General features: G+C 53.5%; 2 protein-coding genes across 2 annotated transcripts in view; one reads left to right on the top strand and one right to left on the bottom strand.

Annotated features, from left to right (window-relative positions):
• LOC141122064 (uncharacterized) overlaps window positions 1-27,455 on the bottom strand; it is a 236,834-nt gene that overhangs the window by 54,602 nt on the left and 154,777 nt on the right. The window lies entirely within an intron of this gene.
• The window catches only part of LOC141122057 (uncharacterized), a 108,169-nt gene that overhangs the window by 12,361 nt on the left and 68,353 nt on the right, over window positions 1-27,455 (top strand). Inside the window, 4 exon segments of the mRNA XM_073611853.1 lie at window positions 3,869-3,997; window positions 4,086-4,209; window positions 4,326-4,423; window positions 4,547-4,688. Of these exon segments, the coding sequence (XP_073467954.1) occupies window positions 3,869-3,997; window positions 4,086-4,209; window positions 4,326-4,423; window positions 4,547-4,688 (493 nt within the window).

The raw sequence follows: 27,455 nt of genomic DNA, 5'->3' as shown, positions 1-27,455 counted from the left end.
ACTGCTTCCACTTTACACCTACTTCTCTAATCTAATATTCTAATCTAATATTTTCTGCTATGTTAAATAAAAAAAATCTGTGCATTCAGATAACCATCCAATATTTTGTACTATATTGTTCTCTGCACGTCCACTGCTTCCACTTTGCATCTACTTCAACAAACTGATTTTCCTCCATAAAATCCACCAATCAATGAAAAGTTGATAAGGTGTAAAGTTCTCGGTGCTCCAAACTGTGCCAGCTGTAGTGTAGCCACGCCTTTTTCCACCTCTTACACACGTGATAGTGAGGGCGCCCCCTTAGTGGTGATATTTATTGATTTGTGGATATCTTTTAGCAAAATCAGTTTGTTGAAGTAGATGCAAAGTGGAAGCAGTGACTTGCAGAGAACAACTATATTAAGCACAAAATATTGACATGAATTTGCACAGGTTTTCGGTTTATTTAATATGGCAGCAAATATTATAAGATGAATGAAGTAGGTGTAAAGTGGAAGCAGTGGATCTGCAGGGAACAGGATCTTGAGCACAAAGCACTTTATGTTGTATATGAATTTGCACATGGATCAGTTTACTTCATTTATTGATAAACACCATAAGATCAGTGAAGTAGGTGTAAATTGGAAGCAGTAGATCTGCAGAGAATATTATTTGAGCTCCTAGCACTTTATATATGAATGTCTCCACATATTTTAGTGTATTTGTGATGATTTATGTGCACACACAATAGGACAGCGCTGTGACACATAATGCTCTTCTAGTTGATAAAGGGAATACTTACCTTTGTTACAGCAGCAGTCCGGTATAAGTTATTTTTGTAGGTATTTGAGTTGTTACACATAGCGCGGGTTTTATTCTATTTATATTGGTGACATAATTGCCCAAATCTGGGGATCAGGAGCCATTTCCACCCTTTACTCTCGGCTGGGGTTCTTTGTATCCATATAACAGATGTTCTACATGACTAAATCTGCAATCAATTTTACCGCAAAATCAAATGTGCCAAAATGTCTCTCCCCCGAGCAGTAATATATTTCTATCCCCCTTGGTGGGAGTGGAGATGACCCATCTATAAGGATATACAGTACATACACACACAACACAAGGCCGTGTTCACACTACCAGATGTTTCTCAGGACTGCAGTTCCTCTGATCTCCACAAGATGGTGATCTCACTTCTACCCAGACAGGAAGTCTCTATGGAAGACAGGAAGTCTCTATGGAATACAGACAGGAAGTCTCTATAGTAGACAGGAAGTGATGTCAGATATAGACAAAACAATCCATGAGGTACGAAGTACAAAGGAGACATTGCTGGAAGTGACAGCAGACGAGGTAATAAGATCTTATTTTCTATTTACACCCAGTAACCCCCCGTCATGTCCGTCCTCTTCCTCCATAGTCACTGTGATGTCTTTTATCTCCAGCAGATGATGATACACACATATATAGTGTGGAAACCTCGATTAACCCCTTCAGGGGGGATCAGTTGATGATTAATATATCTTCCCTCCAAAGCTGGCCATACATGGTTCAGTTTTATTGTTCATCCAGCGGGATGAGAGGAAAAAACTGAAGTGATTCCCCCATCCACACATTGGAGGGGGATGGGGGAATCCTCCCCGCTGCACTATTGTATTCTGACAATGGGGGGCGCTCCTCCACTCTCAGAATACACAGATCAGTGATGAAGCTATTGGCTGCAGCCGCTGATGGAGTGACTTTTATCCGGCAGTGACCACACATGGATGGAAATGTGACCGATCCCTGCTGAACCAGCTGAATTTCCATGTCTCTATGGTCACCATAAGTGACTTCCTCCCCTCCCCCTCATCTCCTTCATTATGTAAGTCATGCTGAGATAATCTCCCATTGGCTGAGCAATATTCTCATTTGTCTCTGAGCTCCTTCTTGCTATTCCTCATCCTGCCTGTTGTTTCCTTGGATTGATTTTCTGTGTAGTGACCCCGGCTTCATCTCTTGGATGCGCTCGTCTGTTGCTTGTCCTGACCTTTATCCTGATTCCTGGATCTCCTCCTCATCTCACACCCAACATAGAGAATGGAATTTGTGATCCAGAAGGACACATTTTACGAGACTCCCGGACCCCAAGAATCATAGTGAACACTAAACTGTCCAGATTAAATATTTTCCCACTGGGGACCATAGTGCTTAACCACTTCAGCCCTGGAAGGATTTACCCCCCCTTAATGACCGGGCCATTTTTTTGCGATTCGGCACTGCGTCGCTTTACCTGACAATTGCGCGGTCGTGCGACGTTGTACCCAAACAAAATTGACGTTCTATTTTCCCCACAAAAGGAGCTTTCTTTTGGTGGTATTTGATCACCTCTGCGTTCTTATTTTTTTTTTTGCGCTATAAACAAACAAAGACCGACAATTTTGAAAAAACAAAACCGTTTTTTTTTAACTTTTTGCTATAATACATATCCCAAAAAAATATAAATAACAAATGTATTCCTCAGTTTAGGCCGATATGTATAATTCTTCTACATTTTTTTGGTAAAAAAAAGGCGTATATTGATTTGTTTGTGCAAAAGTTATCGCTTCTACAAAATAGGGGACAGATTTAGGGACTTTTATTTTTTTTTATTGTTTTTACTACTAATAGCAGCATTCTGTCATTTTTTTACGGGACTGCGACATTCCAGTGAACAAATCTGACCCCAAATGACACTTTTTAGGGAGCAGTGACATTATTACATTGATCAGTGCTATAAAAATGTACTGATCAATGTAAAAATGACACTGGCAGGGAAGGGGCTAACACTAGGGGGCGATCAAGGGGTTAAATGTGTTCCCTCAGTGTGTTCTAACTGTAGGGGGGGGATGGGCTACCAGTGACATGACAGAGATCACTGGGAACAATAGATCTCTGAGATGTCACTAAGCAGAACGGGAAATGCCTTCTTTACATTCTGCCTGTGTACAAGGCAATCGTGGGTCGCCGGCAGAGATCGAATTCTCCTGACCCGCGGGCACACTCCCAGAGCGTGCAGGAACGGTGATTAGTACAGGAGAGCCAACCTGTCGCCATATAACTGTGGCGGGCGGCTGGCAACTAGTTAAATATATACTGACCTTCATATTACCTCCTGATATCCTCATCCTATTATTGTACAACCAATCCAGATAATTCTTCTGTTATCAATGTTATCTGTCTACAGGGAAACCTTCATAGATGACGGCACCAATGAGGATGGAGGAGGACCGGAGTCACATGACTGAGAAGATACTAAACCTCACCCTGGAGATCATCTACCTGCTGACCGGAGAGGTGAGGAGGATTCTGGGAGGTCACATGACATCACTCTTATCTCTGTTAATAAAACACAGACCTGACCGGAGAGGTGAGGAGGATTCTGGGAGGTCACATGACATCACTCTTATCTCTATTAATAAAACACAATCCTGACCGGAGAGGCGAGGAGGATTCTGGAAGATCACATGACATCACTCTTATCTCTATTGATAAAACACAGACCTGACCGGAGAGGTGAGGAGGATTCTGGGAGGTCACATGACATCACTCTTATCTCTATTAATAAAACACAGACCTGACCGGAGAGGTGAGGAGGATTCTGGGAGGTCACATGACATCACTCTTATCTCTATTAATAAAACACAGACCTGACCGGAGAGGTGAGGAGGATTCTGGGAGGTCACATGACATCACTCTTATCTCTATTAATAAAACACAGACCTGACCGGAGAGGTGAGGAGGATTCTGGGAGGTCACATGACATCACTCTTATCTCTATTAATAAAACACAGACCTGACCAGAGAGGTGAGGAGGATTCTGGGATTCTAACATGATATTCCTATTGGTTCCTCAATACAGAGATTTCCTCTGGTGAAGTCAGGTGATCATATGACCATCACAGTGCCTCCATGTGACTCCATAAAACCTGAGAGACACAACATGGAGAAGATTCTAGAAGTCACCAAGAAGATGATGGAGCTGCTGACAGGAGAGGTGAGGAGGATTCTGGGAATTCTGGGACATTATCCAGTAACAGACAAGGGATGTGTCTGGATGGTGACTGTATCATTGTGTGTGTCAGGTTCCTATAAGGTGTCAGGATGTCACTGTCTATTTCTCCATGGAGGAGTGGGAGTATTTAGAAGGACACAAGGATCTCTACAAGGACGTCATGATGGACAATCAGCCGCCCCTCACATCACCGGGTAAGAGGAGACTTTTTTGTAAAGGAGAGAGCAGTACGGAGGGTCCACCTAGATCCCCCATCATCTGATAAACACATAGCAACAATGTATTCAGTCAGTGTGTGTGTTTCCTACAGATGGATCCAGTAATGGGAACCCACCAGAGAGATGTCCCCGTCCTCTGTATTCCCGGGATTCCACACAGGAAGATCACACCATCTCTCACTGTTACAAGGTTGGTGGGATGAAGCATCTAGAACATGAACTCCTAGAGACAATGTGTGGATTTTTTATGTGATGTCACAATAATAAATCTTATATCTTACAGATGATATTCTCTTTCATTTTCTTGATTTAGAGTGGAGATCCAATCGATATAGAATTTGAAGTTAAAGCAGAAGAAGAAGAGAGGTATGTGAGGGATGATCAGCAGTCTATGGAGGAGGATGGAATAACGGGGACATTTATAGAGGAGGACACTCCTACAGAGATCAGCACAGGTGGGTCATTAACACTAAATACATTCCTCCACCCATACTGCTCACTGATTGGTCCAGAGTAGGGCAAGGACTGGGTGATATCAGCCTGTAATCCCCTGGTCACTTTCCTGAGCTGTGTTCCCTGTCCTGTATTCCTGTATTTCCCTCGGATAATCTTCCTTCTCTGTGCTGCAGACACAATTCATGTATCTAAACTGGATTTATGGAGATTCTGGGGTTCAGCTGGCAGCAAAATGTTCATTTTCACCATAGATGTTACTAGACAGCTAGGGAATATACTTAGGATCTTCTGTCCAGTTCCCGAATCTAGTAAGATCTCTGACAGAACAATTCTCCCAGGATTACTTGCTCTGTTGTCTGCTGGCTGTGCCGGGTGGAGGGATATGTCTGTATAGTCTCAGACCCAAGTCACTGAGTGCAGTCTCAGGAGATGGGAGGCAGCGGTGTGGGACCTCTGCAACTTGTCTCATGTAAACATTTAATCTTCCACTGATTACTGAATACCAATATTCTGAGTCCTGACCCTTACACTATATAATTTATATTGTACATTATATACTCCTGACCCCTGCACTATATACTCTATATTGTACATTATATACTCCTGACCCTTACACTGTATAATTTATATTGTACATTATATACTCCTGACCCCTGCACTATATACTCTATATTGTACATTATATACTCCTGACCCTTACACTATATAATTAATATTGTACATTATATACTCCTGACCAGGGTCGGTGCAGGGATTTTTGTCTACTTAGGCGAAGGTGCATTTTGGTGCCCCCTCAACCGTCCTCCTGCTACCTCCCTCCCCTCCACAATGTAAACCCCCCCACCCCCATATGGCATACACTTTATTTGCCTGACGTTACATCATCAATGTTGCCTTGCGTTCATTCATGAATATAATGCAGTGTACATCTTCTCATTGCATTACATTCTTTCCCGGCCTTCATGGCTGGGGAAACTGTCAAAGTCGCTTCCAGGTCAGAAACAAGAAGGGGAGGAGAGCGGACCTGTGTCAGTTCTTCTCCCTCCCTTCCACCCGGAAGCACCCACTATGGGCAAGCAGAGTCCATGATACATAGCAGGGGGGCTATCAGTGATTTTTAGTGGGACTGCAACATTGCAGCAAACAAATCAGACACCTAACTGACACTTTTTTGGGGACCATTGACACCATTACAGTAATCAGTGCTAAAAATATGCACTGTCACTGTACTAATAACATTGGCAGGGAAGAGGTTAACATCAGGGGCGATGGAGGGTGGACTGACTGGGTGAACACAGATCTATGTCCTGCTTAGCGGGAACACTAGATCACGTTCATACCTGACAGAATGGCGATCTGCCTTGTTTACATTGGGAGACCGCCGTCCTGTCCCTCTGGGGAAGGATCCCGGGTGGCCGGTGGACATTGCTTCCGCCAGACCCAATGACTGGCTCCCCCTGTGGCCACTCAGCGCAAGTGCCCCTGCTGGATATTGCACAGAATAATGTACAGGTATGTCGTTTCACGCAGTAGAGCCAACCGGCCGCAGTGTATGTACTGCAGCCAGTCAGCAAGTGGTTAAGTTATAACAAAAAACATATTTCTCCATTTACATGAAGGTCAGGTTAATATAACCCAACACAGAGTTCTCCTTTATAGTGTGAGGGGGGACACTCTCAGTTCAATCTCTGTATTTGCAGACGATACTAAGCTAAGCAGGCCAATAACTTCTCCGCAGGATGTGGAAACCTTGCAAAAAGATCTGAACAAATTAATGGGGGAGGGGCGACTACATGGCAAATGAGGTTCAATGTAGAAAAATATAAAATAATGCATTTGGGTGGCAAAAATATGAATGCAATCTATACACTGGGGGGAGAACCTCCTGGGGGGATCTAGGATGGAAAAGGACCTGGGGGTCCTAGTAGATGATAGGCTGAGGAATCTGATATAAAGGAGATCTCTGAAGAATCTGATGGAAAGGAGAACTCTGTGGAATCTGATGGCTGACTCTGGTGTAAAGGGAAACTGTGATATAAAGGGAGTCTCTGGTCACCACAGCCCCCTCCTTACACAAGAGTCCAGAGAACTCCCCCTTACATCACAGTCCACAGAGACTGCGCCCATGGGAGGTCAGAGTCTGTGGACATGGGAGGTCAGAGTCTGTGGACATGGGAGGTCAGAGTCTGCGGACATGGGAGGTCAGAGTCTGCGGACATGGGAGGTCAGAGTCTGCGGACATGGGAGGTCAGAGTCTGTGGACATGGCACATGGGAGGTCAGAGTCTGTGGACATGGGAGATCAGAGACTGCGGACATGGGAGGTTAGAGACTGTGGACATGGCACATGGGAGGTCAGAGTCTGCGGACATGGCACATGGGAGGTCAGAGTCTGTGGACATGGTCAATGGGAGGTCAGAGTCTGCGGACATGGTCAGTGGGAGGTCAGAGACTGCGGACATGGGAGGTTAGAGACTGGACATAGCACATGGGAGGTCAGAGTCTGTGGACATGGGAGATCAGAGACTGCGGACATGGGAGGTTAGAGACTGTGGACATGGGAGGTTAGAGACTGTGGACATGGGAGGTCAGAGACTGTGGACATGGGAGGTCAGAGACTGTGGACATGGGAGGTCAGAGACTGTGGACATGGGAGGTCAGAGACTGTGGGCATGGGAGATCAGAGACTGCGGACATGGGAGGTTAGAGACTGTGGACATGGGAGGTCAGAGACTGTGGACATGGTCAATGGGAGGTCAGAGTCTGTGGACATGGCACATGGGAGGTCAGAGTCTGCGGACATGGGAGGTCAGAGACTGTGGGCATGGGAGGTCAGAGACTGTGGGCATGGGAGGTCAGAGTCTGTGGGCATGGGAGGTCAGAGTCTGTGGGCATGGGAGGTCAGAGTCTGTGGGCATGGGAGGTCAGAGACTGTGGGCATGGGAGGTCAGAGACTGTGGACATGGGAGGTCAGAGACTGCGGACATGAGAGGTTAGAGACTGTGGACATGGCACATGGGAGGTCAGAGTCTGTGGACATGGGAGATCAGAGTCTGTGGACATGGGAGGTCAGAGTCTGTGGACATGGGAGGTCAGAGACTGTGGACATGGGAGGTCAGAGACTGTGGACATGGGAGGTCAGAGACTGTGGACATGGGAGGTCAGAGACTGTGGACATGGGAGGTCAGAGACTGTGGACATGGGAGGTCAGAGACTGTGGACATGGGAGGTCAGAGACTGTGGACATGGGAGGTCAGAGACTGTGGACATGGGAGGTCAGAGACTGTGGACATGGGAGGTCAGAGACTGTGGACATGGGAGGTCAGAGACTGTGGACATGGGAGGTCAGAGACTGTGGACATGGGAGGTCAGAGACTGTGGACATGGGAGGTCAGAGACTGTGGACATGGGAGGTCAGAGACTGTGGACATGGGAGGTTAGAGACTGTGGACATGGCACATGGGAGGTCAGAGACAGCGGACATGGGAGGTTAGAGACTGTGGACATGGCACATGGGAGGTCAGAGTCTGTGGACATGGGAGGTCAGAGACTGTGAGCATGGGAGGTCAGAGTCTGTGGACATGGGAGGTCAAAGTCTGTGGACATGGGAGGTCAGAGTCTGTGGACATGGGAGATCAGAGACTTGACATGGGAGGTCAGAGTCTGCGGACATTGGAGGTCAGAGACTGTGGACACGGGGGGTCAGAGACTGTGGACATAGCACATGGGAGGTCAGAGACTGTGGACATGGGAGGTCAGAGACTGTGGACATAGCACATGGGAGGTCAGAGTCTGTGAGCATGGTCAATGGGAGGTCAGAGACTGTGGACATGGGAGGTCAGAGACTGTGGACATAGCACATGGGAGGTCAGAGTCTGTGAGCATGGTCAATGGGAGGTCAGAGACTGTGGACATGGGAGGTCAGAGACTGTGGACATGGGAGGTCAGAGACTGTGGACATAGCACATGGGAGGTCAGAGTCTGCGGACATGGTCAATGGGAGGTCAGAGTCTGTGGACATGGAACATGGGAGGTCAGAGTCTGTGGACATGGAACATGGGAGGTCAGAGTCTGTGGACATGGAACATGGGAGGTCAGAGTCTGCGGACATGGGAGGTCAGAGTCTGCGGACATGGGAGGTCAGAGTCTGCGGACATGGGAGGTCAGAGTCTGCGGACATGGGAGGTCAGAGTCTGCGGACATGGGAGGTCAGAGTCTGCGGACATGGGAGGTCAGAGTCTGCGGACATGGGAGGTCAGAGTCTGCGGACATGGGAGGTCAGAGTCTGCGGACATGGGAGGTCAGAGTCTGCGGACATGGGAGGTCAGAGTCTGCGGACATGGGAGGTCAGAGTCTGCGGACATGGGAGGTCAGAGACTTGACATGGGAGGTCAGAGTCTGCGGACATTGGAGGTCAGAGACTGTGGACACGGGGGGTCAGAGACTGTGGACATAGCACATGGGAGGTCAGAGACTGTGGACATGGGAGGTCAGAGACTGTGGACATGGGAGGTCAGAGACTGTGGACATGGGAGGTCAGAGTCTGTGGACATGGGAGGTCAGAGACTGTGGACATAACACATGGGAGGTCAGAGTCTGTGAGCATGGTCAATGGGAGGTCAGAGACTGTGGACATGGCACATGGGAGGTCAGAGACTGTGGACATGGCACATGGGAGGTCAGAGTCTGCAGACATGGGAGGTCAGAGACTGCGGGCATGGGAGGTCAGAGACTGCGGGCATGGGAGGTCAGAGACTGCGGGCATGGGAGGTCAGAGACTGTGGACATGGGAGGTCAGAGACTGTGGACATGGCACATGGGAGGTCAGAGTCTGTGGACATGGGAGGTCAGAGTCTGTGGACATGGGAGGTCAGAGACTGCGGACATGACAGGTTAGAGACTGTGGACATGGGAGGACAGAAACTGCGGACATGGGAGGTCAGAGACTGTGGACATGGCACATGGGAGGTCAGAGTCTGTGGACATGGGAGGTCATAGTCTGCGGACATGGGAGGTCAGAGACTGCGAACATGGGAGGTCAGAGACTGCGAACATGGGAGGTCAGAGACTGCGAACATGGGAGGTCAGAGACTGTGAACATGGCACATGGGAGGTCAGAGTCTGCAGACATGGGAGGTCAGAGACTGCGGGCATGGGAGGTCAGAGACTGTGGACATGGGAGGTCAGAGACTGTGGACATGGGAGGTCAGAGTCTGTGGACATGGGAGGTCAGAGTCTGTGGACATGGGAGGTCAGAGTCTGTGGACATGGGAGGTCAGAGTCTGTGGACATGGGATGTCAGAGACTGTGGACATGGGAGGTGAGAGACTGCGGACATGACAGGTTAGAGACTGTGGACATAGCACATGGAAGGTCAGAGTCTGTGGACATGGGAGGTCAGAGACTGCGGACATGGGAGGTCAGAGTCTGCAGACATGGGAGGTCAGAGTCTGCAGACATGGGAGGTCAGAGACTGCGGACATGGGAGATTAGAGACTGTGGACATGGCACATGGGAGGTCAGAAACTGCGAACATGGGAGGTCAGAGACTGCGGACATGGGAGGTCAGAGACTGCGAGCATGGGAGGTCAGAGACTGCGAGCATGGGAGGTCAGAGACTGCGAGCATGGGAGGTCAGAGACTGCGAGCATGGGAGGTCAGAGACTGCGAGCATGGGAGGTCAGAGACTGCGAGCATGGGAGGTCAGAGACTGCGAGCATGGGAGGTCAGAGACTGCGAACATGGGAGGTCAGAGACTGCGGACACGGGAGGTTAGAGACTGTGGACATGGCACATGGGAGGTCAGAGTCTGCAGACATGGGAGGTCAGAGACTGCGGGCATGGGAGGTCAGAGACTGCGGGCATGGGAGGTCAGAGACTGTGGACATGGGAGGTCAGAGACTGTGGACATGGCACATGGGAGGTCAGAGTCTGTGCACATGGGAGGTCAGAGTCTGTGGACATGGGAGGTCAGAGTCTGTGGACATGGGAGGTCAGAGTCTGTGGACATGGGAGGTCAGAGTCTGTGGACATGGGAGGTCAGAGTCTGTGGACATGGGAGGTCAGAGTCTGTGGACATGGGAGGTCAGAGACTGTGGACATGGGAGGTCAGAGACTGCGGACATGACAGGTTAGAGACTGTGGACATGGCACATGGGAGGTCAGAGTCTGCAGACATGGGAGGTCAGAGTCTGCAGACATGGGAGGTCAGAGTCTGCAGACATGGGAGGTCAGAGTCTGCAGACATGGGAGGTCAGAGTCTGCAGACATGGGAGGTCAGAGACTGTGGACATGGCACATGGGAGGTCAGAGACTGCGAACATGGGAGGTCAGAGACTGCGAACATGGGAGGTCAGAGACTGCGAACATGGGAGGTCAGAGACTGCGAACATGGGAGGTCAGAGACTGCGAACATGGGAGGTCAGAGACTGCGAACATGGGAGGTCAGAGACTGCGAACATGGGAGGTCAGAGACTGCGAACATGGGAGGTCAGAGACTGCGAACATGGGAGGTCAGAGACTGCGAACATGGGAGGTCAGAGACTGCGAACATGGGAGGTCAGAGACTGCGAACATGGGAGGTCAGAGACTGCGAACATGGGAGGTCAGAGACTGCGAACATGGGAGGTCAGAGACTGCGAACATGGGAGGTCAGAGACTGCGAACATGGGAGGTCAGAGACTGCGAACATGGGAGGTCAGAGACTGCGGACATGGGAGGTCAGAGACTGCGGACATGGGAGGTCAGAGTCTGCGGACATGGGAGATCAGAGACTGCGGACATGGGAGGACAGAAACTGCGGACATGGGAGGACAGAAACTGCGGACATGGGAGGACAGAAACTGCGGACATGGGAGGACAGAAACTGCGGACATGGGAGGACAGAAACTGCGGACATGGGAGGACAGAAACTGCGGACATGGGAGGACAGAAACTGCGGACATGGGAGGACAGAAACTGCGGACATGGGAGGACAGAAACTGCGGACATGGGAGGTCAGAGACTGCGGGCATGGGAGGTCAGAGACTGCGGGCATGGGAGGTCAGAGACTGCAGACATGGGAGGTCAGAGACTGTGGACATGGCACATGGGAGTTCAGAGTCTGTGGACATGGGAGGTCAGAGTCTGTGGACATGGGAGGTCAGAGTCTGTGGACATGGGATGTCAGAGACTGTGGACATGGGATGTCAGAGACTGTGGACATGGGAGGTCAGAGACTGTGGACATGAGAGGTCAGAGACTGTGGACATGGCACATGGGAGGTCAGAGACTGTGGGCATGGGAGGTCAGAGACTGTGGGCATGGGAGGTCAGAGACTGTGGGCATGGGAGGTCAGAGACTGTGGGCATGGGAGGTCAGAGACTGAGGGGCATGGGAGGTCAGAGACTGTGGGCATGGGAGGTCAGAGACTGTGGACATGGGAGGTCAGAGACTGTGGACATGGGAGGTCAGAGACTGTGGACATGGGAGGTCAGAGACTGTGGACATGGGAGGTCAGAGACTGTGGACATGGGAGGTCAGAGACTGCGGACATGGGAGGTCAGAGACTGCGGACATGGGAGATCAGAGACTGCGGACATGGGAGGACAGAAACTGCGGACATGGGAGGACAGAAACTGCGGACATGGGAGGACAGAAACTGCGGACATGGGAGGACAGAAACTGCGGACATGGGAGGACAGAAACTGCGGACATGGGAGGACAGAAACTGCGGACATGGGAGGACAGAAACTGCGGACATGGGAGGACAGAAACTGCGGACATGGGAGGACAGAAACTGCGGACATGGGAGGACAGAAACTGCGGACATGGGAGGTCAGAGACTGCGGGCATGGGAGGTCAGAGACTGCAGACATGGGAGGTCAGAGACTGTGGACATGGCACATGGGAGTTCAGAGTCTGTGGACATGGGAGGTCAGAGTCTGTGGACATGGGAGGTCAGAGTCTGTGGACATGGGAGGTCAGAGACTGTGGACATGGGATGTCAGAGACTGTGGACATGGGATGTCAGAGACTGTGGACATGGGATGTCAGAGACTGTGGACATGGGATGTCAGAGACTGTGGACATGGGAGGTCAGAGACTGTGGACATGAGAGGTCAGAGACTGTGGACATGGGAGGTCAGAGACTGTGGGCATGGGAGGTCAGAGACTGTGGGCATGGGAGGTCAGAGACTGTGGGCATGGGAGGTCAGAGACTGAGGGGCATGGGAGGTCAGAGACTGTGGGCATGGGAGGTCAGAGACTGTGGACATGGGAGGTCAGAGACTGTGGACATGGGAGGTCAGAGACTGTGGACATGGGAGGTCAGAGACTGTGGACATGGGAGGTCAGAGACTGTGGACATGGGAGGTCAGAGATTGTGGACATGGGAGGTCAGAGACTGTGGACATGGGAGATCAGAGACTGTAGACATGGGAGATTAGAGACTGTGGACATGGCACATGGGAGGTCAGAGACTGTGGACATGGGAGGTCAGAGTCTGTGGACATGGGAGGTCAGAGTCTGTGGACATGGGAGGTCAGAGTCTGTGGACATGGGAGGTCAGAGTCTGTGGACATGGGAGGTCAGAGTCTGTGGACATGGGAGGTCAGAGTCTGTGGACATGGGAGGTCAGAGTCTGTGGACATGGGAGGTCAGAGTCTGTGGACATGGGAGGTCAGAGTCTGTGGACATGGGAGGTCAGAGTCTGTGGACATGGGAGGTCAGAGTCTGTGGACATGGGAGGTCAGAGTCTGTGGACATGGGAGGTCAGAGACTGCGGACATGGGAGGTCAGAGACTGTGGACATGGCACATGGGAGGTCAGAGTCTGTGGACATGGGAGGTCAGAGTCTGTGGACATGGGAGGTCATAGTCTGTGGACATGGGAGGTCAGAGACTGCGAACATGGGAGGTCAGAGACTGCGAACATGGGAGGTCAGAGACTGCGAACATGGGAGGTCAGAGACTGCGAACATGGGAGGTCAGAGACTGCGAACATGGGAGGTCAGAGACTGCGAGCATGGGAGGTCAGAGACTGCGAGCATGGGAGGTCAGAGACTGCGAGCATGGGAGGTCAGAGACTGCGAGCATGGGAGGTCAGAGACTGCAAGCATGGGAGGTCAGAGACTGCGAACATGGGAGGTCAGAGACTGCGGACACGGGAGGTTAGAGACTGTGGACATGGCACATGGGAGGTCAGAGTCTGCAGACATGGGAGGTCAGAGACTGCGGGCATGGGAGGTCAGAGACTGCGGGCATGGGAGGTCAGAGACTGTGGACATGGGAGGTCAGAGACTGTGGACATGGCACATGGGAGGTCAGAGTCTGTGGACATGGGAGGTCAGAGTCTGTGGACATGGGAGGTCAGAGTCTGTGGACATGGGAGGTCAGAGTCTGTGGACATGGGAGGTCAGAGACTGTGGACATGGGAGGTCAGAGACTGCGGACATGACAGGTTAGAGACTGTGGACATGGGAGGACAGAAACTGCGGACATGGGAGGTCAGAGACTGTGGACATGGCACATGGGAGGTCAGAGTCTGTGGACATGGGAGGTCAGAGTCTGTGGACATGGGAGGTCATAGTCTGTGGACATGGGAGGTCAGAGACTGCGAACATGGGAGGTCAGAGACTGCGAACATGGGAGGTCAGAGACTGCGAACATGGGAGGTCAGAGACTGCGAACATGGGAGGTCAGAGACTGCGAACATGGGAGGTCAGAGACTGCGAGCATGGGAGGTCAGAGACTGCGAGCATGGGAGGTCAGAGACTGCGAGCATGGGAGGTCAGAGACTGCGAGCATGGGAGGTCAGAGACTGCAAGCATGGGAGGTCAGAGACTGCGAACATGGGAGGTCAGAGACTGCGGACACGGGAGGTTAGAGACTGTGGACATGGCACATGGGAGGTCAGAGTCTGCAGACATGGGAGGTCAGAGACTGCGGGCATGGGAGGTCAGAGACTGCGGGCATGGGAGGTCAGAGACTGTGGACATGGGAGGTCAGAGACTGTGGACATGGCACATGGGAGGTCAGAGTCTGTGGACATGGGAGGTCAGAGTCTGTGGACATGGGAGGTCAGAGTCTGTGGACATGGGAGGTCAGAGTCTGTGGACATGGGAGGTCAGAGACTGTGGACATGGGAGGTCAGAGACTGCGGACATGACAGGTTAGAGACTGTGGACATGGCACATGGGAGGTCAGAGTCTGCAGACATGGGAGGTCAGAGTCTGCAGACATGGGAGGTCAGAGTCTGCAGACATGGGAGGTCAGAGACTGCGGACATGGGAGGTCAGAGACTGTGGACATGGCACATGGGAGGTCAGAGACTGCGAATATGGGAGGTCAGAGACTGCGAATATGGGAGGTCAGAGACTGCGAACATGGGAGGTCAGAGACTGCGAACATGGGAGGTCAGAGACTGCGAACATGGGAGGTCAGAGACTGCGAACATGGGAGGTCAGAGACTGCGAACATGGGAGGTCAGAGACTGCGAACATGGGAGGTCAGAGACTGCGGACATGGGAGGTCAGAGACTGCGGACATGGGAGGTCAGAGACTGCGGACATGGGAGGTCAGAGACTGCGGACACGGGAGGTCAGAGACTGCGGACACGGCACATGGGAGGTCAGAGTCTGTGGACAAGGGAGGACAGAAACTGCGGACATGGGAGGACAGAAACTGCGGACATGGGAGGTCAGAGTCTGCGGACATGGGAGGTCAGAGTCTGCGGACATGGGAGGTCAGAGTCTGTGGACATGGGAGGTCAGAGTCTGTGGACATGGGAGGTCAGAGTCTGTGGACATGGGAGGTCAGAGTCTGTGGACATGGGAGATCAGAGTCTGTGGACATGGGAGGTCAGAGTCTGTGGACATGGGAGGTCAGAGACTTGACATGGGAGGTCAGAGTCTGCGGACATTGGAGGTCAGAGACTGTGGACACGGGGGGTCAGAGACTGTGGACATAGCACATGGGAGGTCAGAGACTGTGGACATGGGAGGTCAGAGACTGTGGACATGGGAGGTCAGAGACTGTGGACATAACACATGGGAGGTCAGAGTCTGTGAGCATGGTCAATGGGAGGTCAGAGACTGTGGACATGGCACATGGGAGGTCAGAGACTGTGGACATGGCACATGGGAGGTCAGAGTCTGCAGACATGGGAGGTCAGAGACTGCGGGCATGGGAGGTCAGAGACTGTGGACATGGGAGGTCAGAGACTGTGGACATGGCACATGGGAGGTCAGAGTCTGTGGACATGGGAGGTCAGAGTCTGTGGACATGGGAGGTCAGAGTCTGTGGACATGGGAGGTCAGAGTCTGTGGACATGGGAGGTCAGAGTCTGTGGACATGGGAGGTCAGAGTCTGTGGACATGGGAGGTCAGAGTCTGTGGACATGGGAGGTCAGAGTCTGTGGACATGGGAGGTCAGAGACTGCGGACATGACAGGTTAGAGACTGCAGACATGGGAGGTCAGAGACTGTGGACGTGGCACATGGGAGGTCATAGTCTGTGGACATGGGAGGTCATAGTCTGTGGACATGGGAGGTCAGAGACTGCGAACATGGGAGGTCAGAGACTGCAGACATGGGAGGTCAGAGACTGTGGACATGGCACATGGGAGGTCAGAGTCTGTGGACATGGGAGGTCAGAGTCTGTGGACATGGGAGGTCAGAGACTGTGGACATGGGAGGTCAGAGACTGTGGACATGGGAGGTCAGAGACTGTGGACATGGGATGTCAGAGACTGTGGACATGGGAGGTCAGAGACTGTGGACATGAGAGGTCAGAGACTGTGGACATGGCACATGGGAGGTCAGAGACTGTGGGCATGGGAGGTCAGAGACTGTGGGCATGGGAGGTCAGAGACTGTGGGCATGGGAGGTCAGAGACTGTGGGCATGGGAGGTCAGAGACTGTGGACATGGGAGGTCAGAGACTGTGGACATGGGAGGTCAGAGACTGTGGACATGGGAGGTCAGAGACTGTGGACATGGGAGGTCAGAGACTGCGGACATGGGAGGTCAGAGACTGCGGACATGACAGGTTAGAGACTGTGGACATGGGAGGACAGAAACTGCGGACATGGGAGGTCAGAGACTGTGGACATGGCACATGGGAGGTCAGAGTCTGTGGACATGGGAGGTCATAGTCTGTGGACATGGGAGGTCATAGTCTGTGGACATGGGAGGTCAGAGACTGCGAACATGGGAGGTCAGAGACTGCGAACATGGGAGGTCAGAGACTGTGAACATGGGAGGTCAGAGACTGTGAACATGGGAGGTCAGAGACTGTGAACATGGGAGGTCAGAGACTGTGAACATGGGAGGTCAGAGACTGTGAACATGGGAGGTCAGAGACTGTGAACATGGGAGGTCAGAGACTGTGGACATGGCACATGGGAGGTCAGAGTCTGCAGACATGGGAGGTCAGAGTCTGCAGACATGGGAGGTCAGAGTCTGCAGACATGGGAGGTCAGAGTCTGCAGACATGGGAGGTCAGAGTCTGCAGACATGGGAGGTCAGAGTCTGCGGACATGGGAGGTCAGAGTCTGCGGACATGGGAGGTCAGAGACTGTGGACATGGCACATGGGAGGTCAGAGACTGCGGACATGGGAGATCAGAGACTGCGAACATGGGAGGTCAGAGACTGCGAACATGGGAGGTCAGAGACTGCGAACATGGGAGGTCAGAGACTGCGAACATGGGAGGTCAGAGACTGCGAACATGGGAGGTCAGAGACTGCGGACATGGGAGGTCAGAGACTGCGGACATGGGAGGTCAGAGACTGCGGACATGGGAGGTCAGAGTCTGTGGACATGGGAGGTCAGAGTCTGTGGACATGGGAGGTCAGAGTCTGTGGACATGGGAGGTCAGAGTCTGTGGACATGGGAGGTCAGAGACTGCGGACATGGGAGGTCAGAGACTGTGGACATGGCACATGGGAGGTCAGAGTCTGTGGACATGGGAGGTCATAGTCTGTGGACATGGGAGGTCAGAGACTGCGACCATGGGAGGTCAGAGACTGCGAACATGGGAGGTCAGAGACTGCGAACATGGGAGGTCAGAGACTGTGAACATGGGAGGTCAGAGACTGTGAACATGGGAAGTCAGAGACTGCGAACATGGGAGGTCAGAGACTGCGAACATGGGAGGTCAGAGACTGCGAACATGGGAGGTCAGAGACTGCGAACATGGGAGGTCAGAGACTGCGAACATGGGAGGTCAGAGACTGCGAACATGGGAGGTCAGAGACTGCGAACATGGGAGGTCAGAGACTGCGAACATGGGAGGTCAGAGACTGCGAATATGGGAGGTCAGAGACTGCGAACATGGGAGGTCAGAGACTGCGAACATGGGAGGTCAGAGACTGCGAACATGGGAGGTCAGAGACTGCGAACATGGGAGGTCAGAGACTGCGAACATGGGAGGTCAGAGACTGCGAACATGGGAGGTCAGAGACTGCGGACATGGGAGGTCAGAGACTGCGGACATGGGAGGTCAGAGACTGCGGACATGGGAGGTCAGAGACTGCGGACATGGGAGGTCAGAGACTGCGGACATGGGAGGTCAGAGACTGCGGACACGGGAGGTCAGAGACTGCGGACACGGCACATGGGAGGTCAGAGTCTGTGGACAAGGGAGGACAGAAACTGCGGACATGGGAGGACAGAAACTGCGGACATGGGAGGTCAGAGTCTGTGGACATGGGAGATCAGAGTCTGTGGACATGGGAGGTCAGAGTCTGTGGACATGGGAGGTCAGAGTCTGTGGACATGGGAGGTCAGAGACTTGACATGGGAGGTCAGAGTCTGCGGACATTGGAGGTCAGAGACTGTGGACACGGGGGGTCAGAGACTGTGGACATAGCACATGGGAGGTCAGAGACTGTGGACATGGGAGGTCAGAGACTGTGGACATGGGAGGTCAGAGACTGTGGACATAACACATGGGAGGTTAGAGTCTGTGAGCATGGTCAATGGGAGGTCAGAGACTGTGGACATGGCACATGGGAGGTCAGAGACTGTGGACATGGCACATGGGAGGTCAGAGTCTGCAGACATGGGAGGTCAGAGACTGCGGGCATGGGAGGTCAGAGACTGTGGACATGGGAGGTCAGAGACTGTGGACATGGCACATGGGAGGTCAGAGTCTGTGGACATGGGAGGTCAGAGTCTGTGGACATGGGAGGTCAGAGTCTGTGGACATGGGAGGTCAGAGTCTGTGGACATGGGAGGTCAGAGTCTGTGGACATGGGAGGTCAGAGTCTGTGGACATGGGAGGTCAGAGTCTGTGGACATGGGAGGTCAGAGTCTGCGGACATGGGAGGTCAGAGACTGCGGACATGGGAGGTCAGAGACTGTGGACATGGCACATGGGAGGTCAGAGTCTGTGGACATGGGAGGTCATAGTCTGTGGACATGGGAGGTCAGAGACTGCGAACATGGGAGGTCAGAGACTGCAGACATGGGAGGTCAGAGACTGTGGACATGGCACATGGGAGGTCAGAGTCTGTGGACATGGGAGGTCAGAGTCTGTGGACATGGGAGGTCAGAGTCTGTGGACATGGGAGGTCAGAGTCTGTGGACATGGGAGGTCAGAGTCTGTGGACATGGGAGGTCAGAGTCTGTGGACATGGGAGGTCAGAGTCTGTGGACATGGGAGGTCAGAGTCTGCGGACATGGGAGGTCAGAGTCTGCGGACATGGGAGGTCAGAGACTGCGGACATGGGAGGTCAGAGACTGTGGACATGGCACATGGGAGGTCAGAGTCTGTGGACATGGGAGGTCATAGTCTGTGGACATGGGAGGTCAGAGACTGCGAACATGGGAGGTCAGAGACTGCAGACATGGGAGGTCAGAGACTGTGGACATGGCACATGGGAGGTCAGAGTCTGTGGACATGGGAGGTCAGAGTCTGTGGACATGGGAGGTCAGAGTCTGTGGACATGGGAGGTCAGAGACTGTGGACATGGGATGTCAGAGACTGTGGACATAGGATGTCAGAGACTGTGGACATGAGAGGTCAGAGACTGTGGACATGGCACATGGGAGGTCAGAGACTGTGGACATGAGAGGTCAGAGACTGTGGACATGGCACATGGGAGGTCAGAGACTGTGGGCATGGGAGGTCAGAGACTGTGGGCATGGGAGGTCAGAGACTGTGGGCATGGGAGGTCAGAGACTGTGGGCATGGGAGGTCAGAGACTATGGACATGGGAGGTCAGAGACTGTGGACATGGGAGGTCAGAGACTGTGGACATGGGAGGTCAGAGACTGTGGACATGGGAGGTCAGAGACTGTGGACATGGGAGGTCAGAGATTGTGGACATGGGAGGTCAGAGACTGTGGATATAGCACATGGGAGGTCAGAGTCTGTGGACATGGGAGATCAGAGACTGCGGACATGGGAGGTCAGAGTCTGTGGACATGGCCAATGGGAGGTCAGAGACTGCGAGCATAGGAGGTCAGAGACTGCAAGCATGGGAGGTCAGAGACTGCGAACATGGGAGGTCAGAGACTGCGGACACGGGAGGTTAGAGACTGTGGACATGGCACATGGGAGGTCAGAGTCTGCAGACATGGGAGGTCAGAGACTGCGGGCATGGGAGGTCAGAGACTGCGGGCATGGGAGGTCAGAGACTGTGGACATGGGAGGTTAGAGACTGTGGACATGGGAGGTCAGAGACTGTGGACATGGGAGGTCAGAGACTGTGGACATGGCACATGGGAGGTCAGAGTCTGTGGACATGGGAGGTCAGAGTCTGTGGACATGGGAGGTCAGAGTCTGTGGACATGGGAGGTCAGAGTCTGTGGACATGGGAGGTCAGAGTCTGTGGACATGGGAGGTCAGAGTCTGTGGACATGGGAGGTCAGAGTCTGTGGACATGGGAGGTCAGAGTCTGTGGACATGGGAGGTCAGAGACTGTGGTCATGGGAGGTCAGAGACTGTGGACATGGGAGGTCAGAGACTGCGGACATGACAGGTTAGAGACTGTGGACATGGCACATGGGAGGTCAGAGTCTGCAGACATGGGAGGTCAGAGTCTGCAGACATGGGAGGTCAGAGTCTGCGGACATGGGAGGTCAGAGACTGCGGACATGGGAGATCAGAGACTGCGGACATGGGAGGTTAGAGACTGTGGACATGGGAGGACAGAAACTGCGGACATGGGAGGTCAGAGACTGCAGACATGGGAGGTCAGAGACTGTGGACATGGCACATGGGAGGTCAGAGACTGTGGACATGGCACATGGGAGGTCAGAGTCTGCAGACATGGGAGGTCAGAGACTGCGGGCATGGGAGGTCAGAGACTGTGGACATGGGAGGTCAGAGACTGTGGACATGGCACATGGGAGGTCAGAGTCTGTGGACATGGGAGGTCAGAGTCTGTGGACATGGGAGGTCAGAGTCTGTGGACATGGGAGGTCAGAGTCTGTGGACATGGGAGGTCAGAGTCTGTGGACATGGGAGGTCAGAGACTGCGGACATGGGAGGTCAGAGACTGCGGACATGACAGGTTAGAGACTGCGGACATGGGAGGTCAGAGACTGTGGACATGGCACATGGGAGGTCAGAGTCTGTGGACATGGGAGGTCAGAGTCTGTGGACATGGGAGGTCAGAGTCTGTGGACATGGGAGGTCAGAGTCTGTGGACATGGGAGGTCAGAGTCTGTGGACATGGGAGGTCAGAGTCTGTGGACATGGGAGGTCAGAGTCTGTGGACATGGGAGGTCAGAGTCTGTGGACATGGGAGGTCAGAGTCTGTGGACATGGGAGGTCAGAGTCTGTGGACATGGGAGGTCAGAGTCTGTGGACATGGGAGGTCAGAGACTGCGGACATGACAGGTTAGAGACTGCGGACATGGGAGGTCAGAGACTGTGGACATGGCACATGGGAGGTCAGAGTCTGTGGACATGGGAGGTCATAGTCTGTGGACATGGGAGGTCAGAGACTGCGGACACGGGAGGTTAGAGACTGTGGACATGGCACATGGGAGGTCAGAGTCTGCAGACATGGGAGGTCAGAGTCTGTGGACATGGGAGGTCAGAGTCTGTGGACATGGGAGGTCAGAGTCTGTGGACATGGGAGGTTAGAGTCTGTGGACATGGGAGGTCAGAGTCTGTGGACATGGGAGGTCAGAGTCTGTGGACATGGGAGGTCAGAGACTGTGGACATGGGAGGTCAGAGTCTGTGGACATGGGAGGTCAGAGTCTGTGGACATGGGAGGTCAGAGTCTGTGGACATGGGAGGTCAGAGTCTGTGGACATGGGAGGTCAGAGTCTGTGGACATGGGAGGTCAGAGTCTGTGGACATGGGAGGTCAGAGTCTGTGGACATGGGAGGTCAGAGTCTGTGGACATGGGAGGTCAGAGTCTGTGGACATGGGAGGTCAGAGTCTGTGGACATGGGAGGTCAGAGACTGTGGACATGGGAGGTCAGAGACTGTGGACATGAGAGGTCAGAGACTGTGGACATGGCACATGGGAGGTCAGAGACTGTGGGCATGGGAGGTCAGAGACTGTGGGCATGGGAGGTCAGAGACTGTGGACATGGGAGGTCAGAGACTGTGGACATGGGAGGTCAGAGACTGTGGACATGGGAGGTCAGAGACTGTGGACATGGGAGGTCAGAGACTGTGGACATGGGAGGTCAGAGATTGTGGACATGGGAGGTCAGAGACTGTGGATATAGCACATGGGAGGTCAGAGTCTGTGGACATGGGAGATCAGAGACTGCGGACATGGGAGGTCAGAGTCTGTGGACATGGCACATGGGAGGTCAGAGACTGTGGACATGGGAGGTCAGAAACTGTGGACATGGGAGGTCAGAGACTGTGGACATATCACATGGGAGGTCAGAGTCTGTGGACATGGGAGATCAGAGACTGCGGACATGGGAGGTTAGAGACTGTGGACATGGCACATGGGAGGTCAGAGTCTGTGGACATGGGAGGTCAGAGACTGTGAGCATGGGAGGTCAGAGACTGTGGACATGGTCAGAGAGGTCAGAGTCTGTGGACATGGACATGGCACATGGGAGGTCAGAGTCTGTGGACATGGCACATGGGAGGTCAGAGACTGCAGACATGGGAGATCAGAGACTGCGGACATGGGAGGTTAGAGACTGGACATAGCACATGGGAGGTCAGAGTCTGTGGACATGGGAGATCAGAGACTGTGAGCATGGGAGGTCAGAGACTGTGGACATGGTCAATGGGAGGTCAGAGTCTGTGGACATGGTCAATGGGAGGTCAGAGTCTGTGGACATGGCACATGGGAGGTCAGAGTCTGCGGACATGGTCAATGAGAGGTCAGAGTCTGTGGACATGGCACATGGGAGATCAGAGACTGCGGACATGGGAGGTTAGAGACTGTGGACATGGCACATGGGAGGTCAGAGTCTGTGGACATGGGAGATCAGAGACTGTGAGCATGGGAGGTCAGAGACTGTGGACATGGTCAATGGGAGGTCAGAGTCTGTGGACATGGTCAATGGGAGGTCAGAGTCTGTGGACATGGTCAATGGGAGGTCAGAGTCTGTGGACATGGCACATGGGAGGTCAGAGTCTGCGGACATGGTCAATGGGAGGTCAGAGTCTGTGGACATGGCACATGGGAGATCAGAGACTGCGGACATGGGAGGTTAGAGACTGCGGACATGGGAGGTCAGAGTCTGTGGACATGGGAGGTCAGGGTCTGTAGACATGGGAGGTCAGGGTCTGTGGACATGGGAGGTCAGAGTCTGTGGACATGAGAGGTCAGAGACTTGACATGGGAGGTCAGAGTCGCGGACATGGGAGGTCAGAGACTGTGGACACGGGAGGTCAGAGACTGTGGACATGGTCAATGGGAGGTCAGAGACTGTGGACATGGCACATGGGAGGTCAGAGTCTTTGGACATGGCACATGGGAGGTCAGAGACTGTGGACATGGCACATGGGAGGTCAGAGTCTGCAGACATGGGAGGTCAGAGACTGTGGACATGGAAGGTCAGAGACTGTGGACATGGCACAAGGGAGATCAGAGACTGCGGACATGAGAGGTTAGAGACTGTGGACATAGCACATGGAAGGTCAGAGACTGCGGACATGGGAGGTCAGAGACTGCGGACATGGGAGGTCAGAGACTGCGAACATGGGAGGTCAGAGACTGCGAACATGGGAGGTCAGAGACTGCGAACATGGGAGGTCAGAGACTGCGAACATGGGAGGTCAGAGACTGCGAACATGGGAGGTCAGAGACTGCGGACACGGGAGGTTAGAGACTTGGACATGGCACATGGGAGGTCAGAGACTGTGGGCATGGGAGGTCAGAGACTGTGGACATGGCACATGGGAGGTCAGAGACTGCGGACATGGGAGGTCAGAGACTGCGGACATGGGAGGTCAGAGACTGCGGACATGGGAGGTCAGAGACTGTGGACATGGGAGGTCAGAGACTGTGGACATGGGAGGTCAGAGACTGTGGACATGGGAGGTCAGAGACTGTGGACATGGGAGGTCAGAGACTGTGGACATGGGAGATCAGAGACTGCGGACATGGGAGGTCAGAGACTGTGGACATGGGAGGTTAGAGACTGTGGACATGGCACATGGGAGGTCAGAGTCTGTGGACATGGGAGGTCAGAGTCTGTGAGCATGGGAGGTCAGAGTCTGTGGACATGGCACATGGGAGGTCAGAGTCTGTGGACATGGCACATGGGAGGTCAGAGTCTGTGGACATGGTCAATGGGAGGTCAGAGTCTGTGGACATGGCACATGGGAGGTCAGAGTCTGCGGACATGGGAGATCAGAGACTGCGGAAATGAGAGATTAGAGACTGTGGACATAGCACATGGAAGGTCAGAGTCTATGGACATGGGAGGTCAGAGACTGCGGACATGGGAGGTCAGAGACTGCGAACATGGGAGGTCAGAGACTGCGAACATGGGAGGTCAGAGACTGCGAACATGGGAGGTCAGAGACTGCGGACACGGGAGGTTAGAGACTGTGGACATGGCACATGGGAGGTCAGAGTCTGTGGACATGGCACATGGGAGGTCAGAGTCTGCAGACATGGGAGGTCAGAGACTGTGGGCATGGGAGGTCAGAGACTGTGGGCATGGGAGGTCAGAGACTGTGGACATGGAAGGTCAGAGACTGTGGACATGGCACATGGGAGATCAGAGACTGCGGACATGAGAGGTTAGAGACTGTGGACATGGCTCATGGGAGGTCAGAGACTGTGGGCATGGGAGGTCAGAGACTGTGGACATGGCACATGGGAGGTCAGAGACTGTGGACATGGGAGGTCAGAGACTGCGGACATGGGAGGTCAGAGACTGCGAACATGGGAGGTCAGAGACTGCGAACATGGGAGGTCAGAGACTGCGAACATGGGAGGTCAGAGACTGCGGACATGGGAGGTCAGAGACTGCGAACATGGGAGGTCAGAGACTGCGGACATGGGAGGTCAGAGACTGTGGACATGGGAGGTCAGAGACTGTGGACATGGGAGGTCAGAGACTGTGGACATGGGAGGTCAGAGACTGTGGACATGGGAGGTCAGAGACTGTGGACATGGGAGGTCAGAGACTGCGAACATGGGAGGTCAGAGACTGCGAACATGGGAGGTCAGAGACTGCGAACATGGGAGGTCAGAGACTGCGGACATGGGAGGTCAGAGACTGTGGACATGGGAGGTCAGAGACTGCGAACATGGGAGGTCAGAGACTGCGGACATGGGAGGTCAGAGACTGTGGACATGGGAGGTCAGAGACTGTGGACATGGGAGGTCAGAGACTGCGAACATGGGAGGTCAGAGACTGCGAACATGGGAGGTCAGAGACTGCGAACATGGGAGGTCAGAGACTGCGGACATGGGAGGTCAGAGACTGTGGACATGGGAGGTCAGAGACTGTGGACATGGGAGGTCAGAGACTGTGGACATGGGAGGTCAGAGACTGTGGACATGGGAGGTCAGAGACTGTGGACATGGGAGGTCAGAGACTGTGGACATGGGAGGTCAGAGACTGTGGACATTGGAGATCAGAGACTGCGGACATGGGAGGTTAGAGACTGTGGACATGGCACATGGGAGGTCAGAGTCTGTGGACATGGGAGGTCAGAGACTGTGAGCATGGGAGGTCAGAGACTGTGGACATGGTCAGAGAGGTCAGAGTCTGTGGACATGGACATGGCACATGGGAGGTCAGAGTCTGTGGACATGGCACATGGGAGGTCAGAGACTGCAGACATTGGAGATCAGAGACTGCGGACATGGGAGGTCAGAGACTGCGGACATGGGAGGTTAGAGACTGTGGACATGGCACATGGGAGGTCAGAGTCTGTGGACATGGGAGGTCAGAGACTGTGGACATGGAAGGTCAGAGACTGTGGACATGGCACAAGGGAGATCAGAGTCTGTGGACATGGCACATGGGAGGTCAGAGTCTGTGGACATGGCACATGGGAGGTCAGAGTCTGTGGACATGGCACATGGGAGGTCAGAGTCTGTGGACATGGTCAATGGGAGGTCAGAGTCTGTGGACATGGCACATGGGAGGTCAGAGTCTGCGGACATGGGAGGTCAGAGTCTGTAAGCATGGGAGGTCAGAGTCTGTGGACATGGCACATGGGAGGTCAGAGTCTGTGGACATGGCACATGGGAGGTCAGAGTCTGTGGACATGGCACATGGGAGGTCAGAGTCTGTGGACATGGCACATGGGAGGTCAGAGTCTGTGGACATGGCACATGGGAGGTCAGAGTCTGTGGACATGGTCAATGGGAGGTCAGAGTCTGTGGACATGGCACATGGGAGGTCAGAGTCTGCGGACATGGCACATGGGAGGTCAGAGTCTGCGGACATGGCACATGGGAGGTCAGAGTCTGCGGACATGGCACATGGGAGGTCAGAGTCTGCGGACATGGCACATGGGAGGTCAGAGTCTGCGGACATGGGAGATCAGAGACTGCGAACATGGGAGGTTAGAGACTGGACATGGCACATGGGAGGTCAGAGTCTGCAGACATGGGAGGTCAGAGACTGCGGACACGGGAGGTTAGAGACTGTGGACATGGCACATGGGAGGTCAGAGTCTGTGGACATGGGAGGTCAGAGTCTGTGGACATGGGAGGTCAGAGTCTGCAGACATGGGAGGTCAGAGTCTGCGGACATGGGAGGTCAGAGACTGCGGACATGGGAGGACAGAAACTGCGGGCATGGGAGGTCAGAGACTGCGGGCATGGGAGGTCAGAGACTGCGGGCATGGGAGGTCAGAGACTGCGGGCATGGGAGGTCAGAGACTGCGGGCATGGGAGGTCAGAGACTGCGGGCATGGGAGGTCAGAGACTGCAGGCATGGGAGGTCAGAGACTGGACATGGCACATGGGAGGTCAGAGACTGCAGGCATGTGAGGTCAGAGACTGCAGACATGGGAGGTCAGAGACTGGACATGGCACATGGGAGGTCAAAGTCTGTGAACATGGGAGGTCAGAGACTGTGGACATGGCACATGGGAGGTCAGAGTCTGTGGACATGGGAGGTCAGAGTCTGTGGACATGGGAGGTCAGAGTCTGCAGACATGGGAGGTCAGAGTCTGCGGACATGGGAGGTCAGAGACTGCGGACATGGGAGGACAGAAACTGCGGGCATGGGAGGTCAGAGACTGCGGGCATGGGAGGTCAGAGACTGCGGGCATGGGAGGTCAGAGACTGCGGGCATGGGAGGTCAGAGACTGCGGGCATGGGAGGTCAGAGACTGCGGGCATGGGAGGTCAGAGACTGCGGGCATGGGAGGTCAGAGAC

Source organism: Aquarana catesbeiana, unplaced genomic scaffold, assembly GCF_042186555.1.
Source record: "Aquarana catesbeiana isolate 2022-GZ unplaced genomic scaffold, ASM4218655v1 unanchor237, whole genome shotgun sequence".
NCBI classification, from domain to species: Eukaryota; Metazoa; Chordata; class Amphibia; order Anura; family Ranidae; genus Aquarana; species Aquarana catesbeiana.
This window is presented reverse-complemented; position numbering and strand designations above follow the sequence as displayed.